This window comes from Pygocentrus nattereri, chromosome 6 (genome assembly GCF_015220715.1).
Source record: "Pygocentrus nattereri isolate fPygNat1 chromosome 6, fPygNat1.pri, whole genome shotgun sequence".
Classification (NCBI taxonomy): Eukaryota; Metazoa; Chordata; class Actinopteri; order Characiformes; family Serrasalmidae; genus Pygocentrus; species Pygocentrus nattereri.
Genome location: NC_051216.1, coordinates 29160258 through 29173000, shown reverse-complemented (window position 1 = coordinate 29173000; position 12743 = coordinate 29160258). Strand labels below are relative to the sequence as shown.

Below are 12743 nucleotides of genomic sequence, written 5' to 3'. Positions count from 1 at the left end.
GTTCCTTATTGTGTTTGCATGGGCGACAATGTTTCTCACCTGCATAGTTTACCAAAAACACGAAGTCTGCCAGTCAGGAAAAGGACAGTGGATAAAATTCCTCTGTATTTTTATCATTACCATAATATCTATAATCACACTGGAGTCAGAGGAAATAGTTTTGTTACAAATGTGATACTATGGGAACATCTCATATTTTAATGGATATTGACAAAACTTAAGATTTTTTTCCAAAACTCAAATCAATATCGATGGCTAGGAATGACTTTCAGTTCTTATCAGAACATTTCAAATAGAGTAGTTTTTTCAATTTTTTAATTCCGAATTTTGTTGTCTTATTTCTAAGCCTCTGCACTGATGAATATACCATTCAACAAACCAGATTTAATAGACTGAGAAAATAAGAGAACATTGGATTTATTTGTTATTTTTGTCCTGAAAAAGTAAGAAAGCTAGCCAGAAAACCTACTACTACTGATGTTTTGTCAGCGTAACAGGGCTAATACTTTGTATCTCATCCTGAGAAATACTCTGCAGTGTTCTTGATGGAGATCCATTAGTATGTTATCATATGTTTCATTAGGTTGGATGTATTACAACACTCAGGAGTTACCAGATCAAGGCAACTGAGGGCTTTATTTATAAAACAAACCTTAATTTGATGCTAAATTCAGTTCTGATCATTTGTGTGTGAATGATTTATAAAAATGAGAGTATGCTTAAAAGCATGTATATAATTCTAGAGCCTTGGGACCTTGCTGGACCTCCCATTCTAATAATCCAGTAATTTGTCCAAAACCATTATTGACATAAATTAAAAAAGCTATCTATTCTTTTGCTCACAGAAACTACTCACAATGTATGTGATCAACTTAAGCCAACAATGATGTGCTGATCACTATCACAATGACTGAGCAGAGAAAACAGCATTCTCAAATAACACCGGTAAAACATTCTTTTGTATGTTTAATTAGGGAACATAACTGCATGATTTTCAATAGAAATTATATAATTTAAAAGGCCTTCACCGTTTTTTAAAAACCTGAAAAATATTTCAGCTAATAATTTCATCTATTTCAATTACCTTCTCATATTTTCCCCCAAAAAACACATTTTTTCCCCTCTGTTGACTTTTACCATTCTGCTGCATGGGCATGGACCACAGCAGATTAATTGACCGCCTCTACCTCAAACGTAACCACTAGTATGGGCAGGCAGAGGCAGAACGTAGCTTTGTGTTAATATTATAGTTGAAAGAACAAAAACAAAACATTTGATTAGCTGGCTAATAAACATAAATCTGACCATAAACAGTACCGCTGAGAAGCTGCTGCAAGACTGCGATTTTCAGGTTCTTGCTCAGAACCTCCTTCTTAACATTTAGACAAGTGAAACTGTGGATGTGATCCTATTTCAAGCCTGTCATGCTAAGGTGCCTACACCTTACATTTGTTTGCCAGTTAATTGAAGGTTTTTCATTTCAACTATATGTTACCACGAAGCTGAAGTTAACTTGTAAATCACCAGCTTCCTCCTCCACCTTAAATGGTGCAGCAAGCATTATAACTGCTATGCCATTTAAGGTGAAACGGGAAAATTAGCTTGCAAATATGAAGCAAACTTCAGCCTCATATTGTTAGCCATGAATTTGTAACTCCAACATGATCCGACTATAAGCTGGACTAACATTATACTGGCATGTTATCTCTCTCATTCCTTTTTTGAACAGTGAGGGGGTGCATGTGCCCTACAGACAACAGGAGAAAGGCTGTTATTGGTCTCAGACAACGTTAATATTACCTAACATTGGCTAACATTAATGTAAGGTTAGAAAGCTAAATCAGATAACACAATTCGCTAACGTTAGCCTGTGCATGCAATATAAGGTAGCATATGATTCGCTGTAGCCAATTAGTGTTATCTGTAAAAAAGAAACATTTTGGTCTTTCTTGTGAACAGGCTTTTAATTTTATTGTTCCGTTTTAAAACATCAAGTTACGAAAAGATACAAATATGTACTTTTTCTCCTGGGGAAAACATTATTTAAGTGGACATTGAATCCACTGTTGTCCCTTTGAGGGGACATTTTCACTGTTTATAACTTGATTGAAAAATTTACCTGACAGTACCCTTTTCCGACAGTGTGGGCAGAAAAAAAGTGAGTGTAAACTAAAGCTTTTCCTTGCAGACGTGGGTGTCTTGTGCTTCATTTATTCATTCATTGATCTGTGCTAGGGGTGGGCTGCCTGGGATTAAGCTGTAACTAAGGTGTTCTGTTTCCACAGGTGCAGGTGTTGGATCTTCTCTGGGATTAGAGAGACCAATTGGCTTTTCAACGCTGTAAAAAACAGGGTCATTTCCCTGAATCATACATAGCCTATATGAATGAGAGACTACTGTGTTTCTTGGAAAATGTCTACAGGGTCTTGGGCTTGGGCATATTCTCCACCACAAAGGCAGTTTAGTCTTTTTAAGAACAATATTTAGAAATTGATGAAGTATTGAAGGGATTCAAATAATAACTTGTGAAGATGAGCAGAGAAGTCAATATACAGAACAGCCCATTGACATGTAAGAATATGTACTGCTCAGTTAATGCTAAAAGGAACATTAAAGAAACATTTTTCTAACCTCCTTGTGAGAGTCTTTGTGAGCTTCTAGTGTCTTCATGATTGTGAGTTCTGCATAGTTCTTAAAGCGTGCCGGCTGACTCCTTAGGATCTCCTTCAGGACACGCAGAGCTAGAGCCCGGATGGTGTGCTGTAAGAGAAAATGCAAAGTGACACACATTCAGTGTTTGTATAGGAATAGAATACAATTAACAACCATTTGTCACTGTGTTTTGCACACTGTGAAATTAGACCTCCGCATTTAACCCATCCATGCAGTGAAACACCCACATACATGCACACTAGTGAACACACATACTAGGGGGCAGTGAGCACACTTGCCCGGAGCAGTGGGCAGCACTATCCACAGAGCCTGGGGAGCAAGGGTTAGGTGCCTTGCTCAAGGGCACTTCAGTCATGGACTGTCAGCCAAGGGGATCGAACCAGCAACCTTCCGGTCACAGGGCCAGTTCCCTAACCTCCAGCCCACGACTGATAGTGAGACTAAAACTGTGTGGGACTTTTACAGATATTCAGAAGTTACCATGACGGTGGCAAGAGCAAATGGCACTTGTTTTTAAAACTCACATCTTTGTCTCCAAGTGTTTCTAGCAACAGCAACAGGATGGTTTTAAAGTGTTCATCCCACACAGCCATGCTGTCCTCCCGTGTGATCTTCAGTAGCTCCACTAAAGCCCCTTTTCTCTCTTCCACTCGCTCATTGTGATTGGACAGCTCTTTCAGCAGGTCTGCCACCAGATCTGAGTGGTTCAGAGCAACTTTAGTCAGAGCAAAGCACAAATCAGGTAAAACATTCTACATTCAATTAGCTATTGGGCTAACTGTAGCATTGTCACAGAAACACTTCTATTCTAGACTAAGGTGACACTAAAGTTAACAGAGACAAAACATAAGAGCTAGCATTTTATTAAAATTCTGTTAGTTTGTTATATACACAGTCTTGTAGTGCAACTTCTTTATACACAATAATCTAAGTTATAGCTTTGTTAGTTTTCTTCCATGGCAAGATGCAATGACAAAGACTGGAAAAAAACTTAATGTTAATACAGTTTAAAAAAGGTACAAACAAAAATTCTACAGTTTAGGTTACTGCACTTTATTAGTGATTCAAGCATGAAAGAGTGCCATCATTATAGCATTGTCAGCACAGAAGCAGCCATGCCACTTAAGATGAGACGGGTTAAATGAGAAACATTGAAATGAACTGGACTGAAAGGGGAGGAAACACAAATGCCCAAATGTTTGCAAAATGCAGCAATTCTCGTATTCTACTGTGCAGGCCTTTACCAGGAGCAAAGCCCTTGTGGAGCACCATCTTGTTTTCACCACACTCCTGCCGACGGCCTGTAGAGGGGGAAGGAAAGGAGGAGGGAGCATAGCAGGGGATGTGATGACAAACACTTGGTGATAGCCAAGACCCTCCCTCAATTCTCCCTTACTCTCTTCTTCCTCCACAAAGTGTGCACACTATATACTATGATGCTGTAATGCAGAGTTGGAGGGGGTGGTGGAAATATTACTGTTTTTCATACTCATTTAAAACTACCACTTTTTAATCAAATTTTCACAACCCCTAAGAATTCAATACAACTGTCCTACCTGCTACATCATTCAAGCTCAAGCCAGTTTCCTTGTGTTTCACACTATTATAATTCATTCTAATACACCACTATGAGTCCTCATTCAGTCCTGTGTTGGCTAGGTGAGCAGTAGCAGAATAGCACTGACTCGCTATGCTCATGTTGAACACCACGTCCACTGTGACAATTAAAATAAAAGAGCAACCAAACATAACTAGTTTATAACTTTACACCTGGTCTGCTTTTTTTTATATAAGGAGCACATATTCTTTATTTTCTCTTTATATATATAAATTAATAAAAATTTTATATATATATAAATAAAACGTCCTGTCACTGTATAAAACAGTTGGAACAATGGATTCTGGATGCTACACTATCTAGGGCCACTGTTTCTTTAGGCATCTTGTTTCTTAATTTAACTAGCTTCAAACTAACTTCCTTAAACATGAATAATTTCATTTATTTATAATGAGATAACTTAAATGATTTCTTCACAATTATTTACCCTGTGTTTTAATTGGCATATACTACATCATGGGTCTTATAACAACTGAAGTAATTGTTTACTAACCAACGCTGCAACAGCCTTTACAGTGTTCACGAAACAACCCAAACTCCACTAAGTACCATGATATTGTGCAAAGAGTAAATAGTAAGCAGTGCTAAGTGCTAAGTGCTTTGTATTATGACCTAGTATTATGACCTAGCAAGTAAATTTTAGCACAAAAACACTTTTACTGCAGAACATTGATAGCTGCACTGTATTTTCATTTTAGTCCATGTATGACTTTTGTTTACCTAATCTTTTTTTATGTTTTCTCACTCTAACACAGACAGTGACAGCTACCGAGTATGAAATGATATGGGACGGACAAAGTGAGCATGAGAGAAATAAAATAATGGCAGAATAAAAACTTACAATCACGGAACTGCTCCACATCATCGTCAAACACGGCCTCTTTGAGAGCACTTTTATCGTAACCACCAATAGTGTCTCCATATCCGTAGGGTGCAAACTCGCGTGTTCTTGGCCCAGCAAAAGCACGAGGAGAGGGCGTGTTGAGCAGGGACGTCTTATTATCCAAGGCAGTGCGGCCTCCTTCGACTATATCCAAACCTAACCGAGAATCGGAGCCTGGAGATGCTGCTTCCCTGCCAACCTGGGAGAAAGTTGAGAAAGAAAAAAGTGCAATTACTGAAGTAGTAACACTTACAAACAAAAATTTTGTAATCAGAGCTATTGCTGGATGTAAAATTCCATAGAAAAAAAATCAGTGGCGTGACTACAGAGGGGCAGAGGCAACCGAACTGGGGCCCTAGAAGTCTTTAGGAAATGTTAAGAAATTGCATTCTTTGAAAGCATGAACATGTTTGAGACATAACAGCCAATAAACAAGCATATTATACTGTCACTTTCTTTGATGGGAGGGTCCATTTTAGTGGTGCCCACAAAATACTTTTAATGGGAAGAATTAAACCAGACATATTTTATACATATTTTGTTGTGTCACCCTTATAAACTTTTCAGTAATAATAAATATGTGAACCACTTTACACTGTGGATGATTTAGAGTGAGCATCTTTGCCAGCACTACCCCAAGATAGGCAAGGGGTGCCTTTTCCACATTAGTGGAGATAGTACAGGTTATACTAATGAATCCAAGCAAACCTTTTTATTACATTAACTTATTCTGGACATCTGTGTATCCATTAGGTATAATTCATAGGGAAAAAGGGGGATACAAAAATATTCAAAGTAACAAAATTACTTTTAAGAGGACCTACCGCATCATCCTTCTTGCCTTCACGTCTGATTGGTTCATTAAGATCTTCTTGGCTGCGGTAGCTAAAGCTCTGGATGGCTTCTGTTACACCACGTAGAGAACTATAGATCTCATCAGAATTCATATTCTCAGTGTCATACTCCAACATGCTGTCCAGGAGAAGAGAAGGGAAGAAAGGAAAGTCAGTGTTGTGCGCAGCATTCATAAAGCACTGGCAAGACATTGTATAAAGTGAGGCTTACAGGCATCACATTTCACTTCAGGGTTAAGAAACAGTCAGTGGCACTCTACTGTTTGCAGTGCAAGATGAAGTGAAATTTGTGTTATTAAGTGCTCCTCCAATCAAATGTGAGATGCATACAGCAAGTGGCAAGCACAAATCACTCCCAATAGTCTGCATGTTACTTTCATAAAGATACTTTCCTTTAATCTAGTGTACTGGAGTACAGAGCAAAAACAAACAAACAAAAAAGTCACTGTCAAAACGTTTATGGACTGCTCTTTAAGTCTTTAAGTAGATAGAGGACATAATTAACATATTAAAGTTATACAATATATAAAAATGTTTAGGCAATTAGTATGATGACATGACATTACATATATAACACACTTCTACTATTATGTAGATAAACTCATAAACTCTTGCAATATAAAAAGGTTTCACTGAAAAGCCAGATGTCATAACTTGATGGGGTTTGTCATGAGTGAGTCGGGTCTTAGCACCTGCGCCACCCCTCCTCGCAGTGATAGGCTATCGGCTGAGTTACCTGGGTGACAGTGCGCAGCGGAGGGCCCTGAGGGAGGGGTGAGACGGAGGAGGAGGGGGAGCTGGGTGCTTTGAGAACCCATCGACACTCCAACCCCACAATCGACTGTGCCCAAAGAACAGCCAGAGAGGAAGAGAACAGGGCAGGAGGCATAAAACACACAGGAGAGGAGAGGAGGGATGGGAAAGAGAAAGGGAAGGGAAAGAGAAGAGAAAGAGAAAGAAAAGGGGAGGAGAAGAGAAGGCAGAGAAGAGAAGCAAAAGAGAAGGGAAGGGAAAGAGAAAGAGAAGGGAAAGGGAAAGAGAAAGGGAAGGGAAAGAGAAAAGATGTAGAGGGAAGAACAGGAAGAGAGAAAAATAGGATGGAATGTTAGGAAACTAGTTGGAATGTTAAGGTTAGCAGCATGAGTTAAAGAGAGTTTAGAATGATGCAGAAACCTGTAAACGGTCATCTATGTTCTGTGAGGTGTGCTGCCTACAGAACAGTTACGGTCGATGCTGATTCTATATTGACCTTCAGAACCTCAAGAACCTTAAGGTGACATCACTGAGGAAAATCTGGCGGCCACAATAAAACTGGACTGTAGCTCTAAAGGTACGGCACTAAAAAGGTACAACCTCACTTAGAAATAGAAAAAAGTTTCAGGTTTTTAGGGCGTTTTGGACAAAAGCAATAGATTTTTTTTCCCCAGACAGTAAAGGTTAGCGTGAGAGAGATCAAAGAAGCAAAAGCCCAGATTCTGCAGTGACTATCCACCAGACCATCATGCCAAGAGTGTCATCATGCATTAGCTGAGTAGTGAAGTCAGAATGAGAGGAGGAGACAGTATACCTGGGTGAAAGTCCACCGTGGGAGCAGTTTGTGGGGGAAGTGAGGGGACTGGTCCTGCTGGATGGGTGCCTGGGTTGTGTACGCCCCATTGTGCTGCTCGGGGAACTCTGTTATGTTAGAAGAAAACAAGGGTAAAATCTGCGGTCAATGCACCAAAACACACAACTAGACAAGCAAGCATCAATGCGGTCTGTGACTTACATTAATAGAATTTAATTTACTTATTAATAGAATTAATCACCAATTCCATTTCTAATTTTCACAATTCTGCATGAATACTCCAAACTCTTGCATCAGTGATTGCTTATCTATGCAGCAAAGTACTGGGAAGGCTTTACATTAGATTTTGGATCATGGCTGCAGGGATTCACTTCAGCCTTAAGAGCATTAGTGAGGCCAAGGAATGATGCGAGATCAGGCCTGGCTTGCAGTCCCAGTCAATGTTTTAATTCAGTTCTAAGGTGGGCTTGAGGCCAGAGCTCTGTGCAGGTCAGTCAAGTTCTTACACATTCCTCAAACCAGTTCTTTTATGGACCTGACTTTTTGCACAAGGACACTGTTATGCTGGGAGAGGAAAGGGCCTCATCCAAACTGTTGCCAAGAAGTTTGAAGTGACTTATTGCATAAATTTGCACTGGGTAAACATTACACTCCAGGGAATGAACCTCCTCAGCTCCAGAGTCCAATGGTGGTGTGCTTTACATCGCTCCAGCCAACACCTGGCACTGCATAGGGTAATCTTAGACTTGTCTGTGGCTTCTGAGCCCCTCCATAATTCCCTCAATGAACAGTTCTTGGGCTGTCTAAACTAACTATACATGGTTTCAGAGACTCATCAATAGAAGCACAAACACTCAAGGGATGGCAGACATTTACCACTCCACTGGTGTTGCTGGAGTTCTTCAGGTGGCTGTGCAGGAGCTTGGTGGTTCCATCCTGAAATGTTTTGGGCAGAGCTCCCAGGAGCATGGTGAACTCAGGCGTGTTCAGCTCAAAAAGAGAGATCAGCACCACCTGGGCAGCCTATACAACACAGAACAGTGTCCATCAGTGATCCAAATCAAAGATCTGACAGTCTAATCCAGGCATGCTGAAAAACTTCATGGATGAAGCTGAAAACTACAAGAGGTAACACAGACAAGAAAATAAATTACAGACAACTCATATGTGAGTGAAAGCAATTTCTGAGTTCTGATAATCTTGTGATTTTACACAGTTTAAACCTGTTTTATCTTAAATCACACAATTTTAGCTGTTACCCTCATACATGCATGTGGTTTAAATCACTGTTATTTTGTCAGAACGAACAAAATGAGTTAGGCAGAAGAGAAGAGAAACAGCGGCTTTTTTTTTGTATGCTTCCTGCACAGCTCGGCAACTACCACAAATCAGAAAGACAAGAGGACAACAAAATTAGAATGTCATTTTTGATCTATCAATCTTATTTGCATCATTATCCACCCCTATTAACAGGGGTAAGAACTGCGATGTTCAGAAATTATTTGGAGAGGCAGTAGTATGCAGGTTAGAGACAGAAAGGTCACACTTTAAATGTCACACTCTTGCAGTGGTTAGATGCCGGTGGTGCGTGCTGGTTGGCGGTTAGACCAGTGGGAGGGCACTACCTGCTTACACCTTTCCTCCAGGTTACCCTCTCCAGGCAGCAGGGCTGCAGTGCTGGGCCTGCCTGAAAAGTCCTCACTCGCCCAGTTATGAAGGGTCTAGGCCACAGCGGCAGGGCAGACAGTGTAACAGTATAAGACAATGACAAAGACTGATCGCCAACTCTAGGCTGCATTTAGGCTGCTAACACGGGAAATGTGTAGATCTTGCAGTACTGAGATAAAGTTCAACCATAATATTGCTTTTGGTCACATCCATGTCTTGCGCTTACAGTGAACACTGATGACCTGTGATGACTGTGTTGACTGTGGTGACATACCTTTCTGACATCAGAGCTTTTGGGTTCTGTGGTCCAGGTAATGATACGGGACACAGCTAATCTTGTCTCACTGGAATTCACAAAGTCTGCAGGGTCCATCTGCCTTGCCAAAGACTCAATATACTTCAGGATAGCCACTTTCACCTGTCATTTACAAGAACACTTACTATACAAAGCCAAACAATTTCTAATTATTCTTTACTAACTGCAAACTGTAACAAGAAATACTTGAGTATAGCTTTTACCTTCAAATTCGGAGTCTGAGTTTGATCAACAATAAACCTCATAAGGATGTTAAATTGCTGGTCAAATGGGAATGACTCACTGCAAGACAGCAAGGAGAGATTAAAATACAAACAAAGAGTCAAAGTAGCAGGTAAAGCTATATATGCAAAAGTTTGTACATTCCATGCCAAACTGCACATTTTGCTGATTTTTCAAATGAAAATAATGTAATGTGTAATAATTTAAATGAACCTTTATAGTGAACAAACTTAAAAATGGCATTTTCATTACATTCAATAAAATGTGCAGTGCTACATTTTCTGTACAGAACATGCCCTTATTTTCATTTCATTCAGAAAATCAACAAAATGTTATTTGACCAAGGGTGCCAAAACTTTGCAAACAACTGTAAGTGAATCTTCTAACCGAGTGACATCCAGAGCCTTCTGCACTTTAGCCTGAACTGAGCCCAAGAGATCAGCACCCATCTTCTTAAGTAGCTGAGTGAGCAGAACAAAAAGCCAGTCCTGCAGATCCTCTCTGTGAACAGTAATGAAGTCTACTAGAGTCTCCAAGAACATGCTGAACACCTGAGACAGAGAATCCATTTATTACCATCACAGACAAAGAACTTTGTCAGAACTTAAAGTTTAAAACTTAAATCTAGCTGAAGGACGGATATACAAAACAACAGGTTTTAGTCACTTATTAATGTTTGGCAATCTAAATTTGGCATAGCATACAACAGTACAGAGATAAAATACATTTTTCAATGGAACAGTGAAAATCCAAGCTTCACTTACTCTCTGTTATTAAAATCCACACCAAGGCAGAACATGCAAATAACAAAAAACACTCATTAGTGGCCACAAACCAACATGTATCTGCAAACGTTCCCTAAACTTATGATGAGAAATATGTAGTGTGAGAAAGACATGCTATTTAACATGTTTATATTTATTAATGAAAATTCTACACCATCATCTCTCAGATGTTTAAACCAAATAGAATTGGTAATTAACTCGTAACACAAAATTAGTAAACAACTGAAAGCAGCATGCAGTCTTCCCTGTAGGTTACCTTGCTGTGAGGATCTGCAAACATCCTGGTGAAGATCTCACATAATCTTTTCAGCTCCACTCGGCTGGAACAAGGACAAAACACTAGAATTAGTGCTGTCCTATTAGTACTATCCTACGCAATTTGCACAGTAACTCCAACCTCACATAACTATATGTAAAGGCTGTAATGTCACATATAAATAGGGGCACATGTGTAACTGGGCATATAAATAAAGCAAGAGATCACTACTTGAAACCTCCTTTACTGTGAACATTAAGGCTTCTCCAAGCTTACCTAAGAACACGCTGGCTTTTGAGCAAGTTCTGCAGGCCCAGAAGACCCTCCTTCCTCTCAGACCAATTGGAGCTGGCACAGTGGTTCAACACCTCTGCAACATCCTCCGTCTGTCGTAAGTAGTGCGGGATACCACCATTCCGTGAGCCATACGAGCGCTCAGAACAAGCACTGGATGCATCACTGTTGGCATCATCATCTGAATACATCCCTGGAGACTCATACCGCCGCCTCATAGGCTTGCGCTGGGAAGAGTGCACAAGAGGTTACAGAGACTCAAAGTGCAATAAAAAGCTAAAGATTCAATAATAACATTATAGTTAGAGTTCGGCCAGCCAGGGGAGTTAATTCAAAGATTCACCAGGCACAAGTCTTTGCATTTTGTCTTTGCCATGAGAAGGAAGCCATGCAGGATTTAAGTAAGAACAATACATGGCTATAATGTTAAAGACTGCTTTGAGATTTTCTTGGGATATTTAAAACATAACTGCTAAATAGCAAGATACTTAGTTATCCTAAAGCTCCAATAGCTTAGCAATGCACTGAAAGCCAGTCCAGCTTATATCATTAGTACAGTAAGTGCTGATGATGTACTGTCTCACAACCGACTGAAGTAATTAAATCTAGCTATTTATGAAGACGAAAATCATGTTACTGCTATGCCAGTCTGGGTAGTAGAGATATTGGTGAGATATGCTTTGGTGGAAATGCATGGATTCACTGGGATGTGTCAAACACTTAGAAATCAAAACACCACACCAAAATAAATTTTACAATATTCACCTCAACAGATGTGCATATAATACTTCAATCACTTGTATTAACAAACTGCAGAAGATGAAACTGGTGAAAACTGTGCAGATGAGATGAATGTGTTGATTAGAAACGCTTAATAAATTAGAAATGAAATGCTTGTGGTGGTTTCTGAAGTGCTTTCAGCCTCACTCGACACTCACTGCATGATGATATGAGTAACTGCGGATTAGTGGATAAGATGGCAATACAGTGTGGATTCAAAAACTACCTTATTCCTGGAGTCTCCTAACAGCTGAAGATATTACCAGAGAAACAAGAAAGGAAGAGCAAAGAGACATATACATTTCAAAGAAGGCTCCATTACAGTTTGGAAATTGTACCCAGGTAATCACAGCTGTGTAACAGACATGGCTACTAGTGAGGTACTTAATACAGAGGAATATACACTGGTTTACATAACAAAAGCTGTGTCTCAAAGTCAAAGATCCAGCGAAGGAAGCCTGCATTTCTCTGCCATTTTGTCACTGGAGACTTCCACTTTTTAGGATCCATCAAATGCGGTCAAGAAAGGTCCCTTTCATTTCTGAGAAATCGAAAGACTGGTGTATCCGTTGAGACCTTCAGTCTCCAAACAATCCTTCATGCATGGCACAAAATCATATTAAATTTTTTTATGTTTTTAAAAGTAAGATTTGAATATGTTGCATTTTTTGATGTTTCTGTCTACAATGTGCACAACTAAAATGCTCGAACAAGAGTAAGTGAGCACTGAAGAGCAGCTTTAGTATAACAACACTAGCAAAGTCTCTCCTACCTTAGCTGCAACCTTCACTTTGAGACACAACTAATGTTTAATGTATTAAAAGTGT

At 39.6% G+C, this 12743-nt stretch overlaps 1 protein-coding gene across 35 annotated transcripts in view; it reads right to left on the bottom strand.

Moving 5' to 3' along the window:
- clasp1a (cytoplasmic linker associated protein 1a) overlaps positions 1–12743 on the bottom strand; it is a 78670-nt gene that overhangs the window by 5606 nt on the left and 60321 nt on the right. For 14 of the 35 annotated variants that reach the window (XM_017695341.2, XM_037539581.1, XM_017695342.2 and 11 more), the window contains 16 exons: positions 12143–12166; positions 11119–11363; positions 10843–10906; positions 10566–10568; positions 10189–10352; positions 9783–9861; positions 9538–9681; positions 9221–9316; positions 8472–8618; positions 7596–7702; positions 6765–6869; positions 5999–6146; positions 5133–5373; positions 3918–3974; positions 3198–3370; positions 2632–2760 (listed from right to left, as the gene is read on the bottom strand). In XM_017695341.2, the coding sequence (XP_017550830.1) occupies positions 2632–2760; positions 3198–3370; positions 3918–3974; positions 5133–5373; positions 5999–6146; positions 6765–6869; positions 7596–7702; positions 8472–8618; positions 9221–9316; positions 9538–9681; positions 9783–9861; positions 10189–10352; positions 10566–10568; positions 10843–10906; positions 11119–11363; positions 12143–12166 (1926 nt within the window). The remainder of the gene's footprint in view (positions 1–2631; positions 2761–3197; positions 3371–3917; positions 3975–5132; positions 5374–5998; positions 6147–6764; positions 6870–7595; positions 7703–8471; positions 8619–9220; positions 9317–9537; positions 9682–9782; positions 9862–10188; positions 10353–10565; positions 10569–10842; positions 10907–11118; positions 11364–12142; positions 12167–12743) is intronic. The other 21 variants (XM_037539584.1, XM_017695343.2, XM_037539592.1 and 18 more) reach the window with 7 other exon arrangements.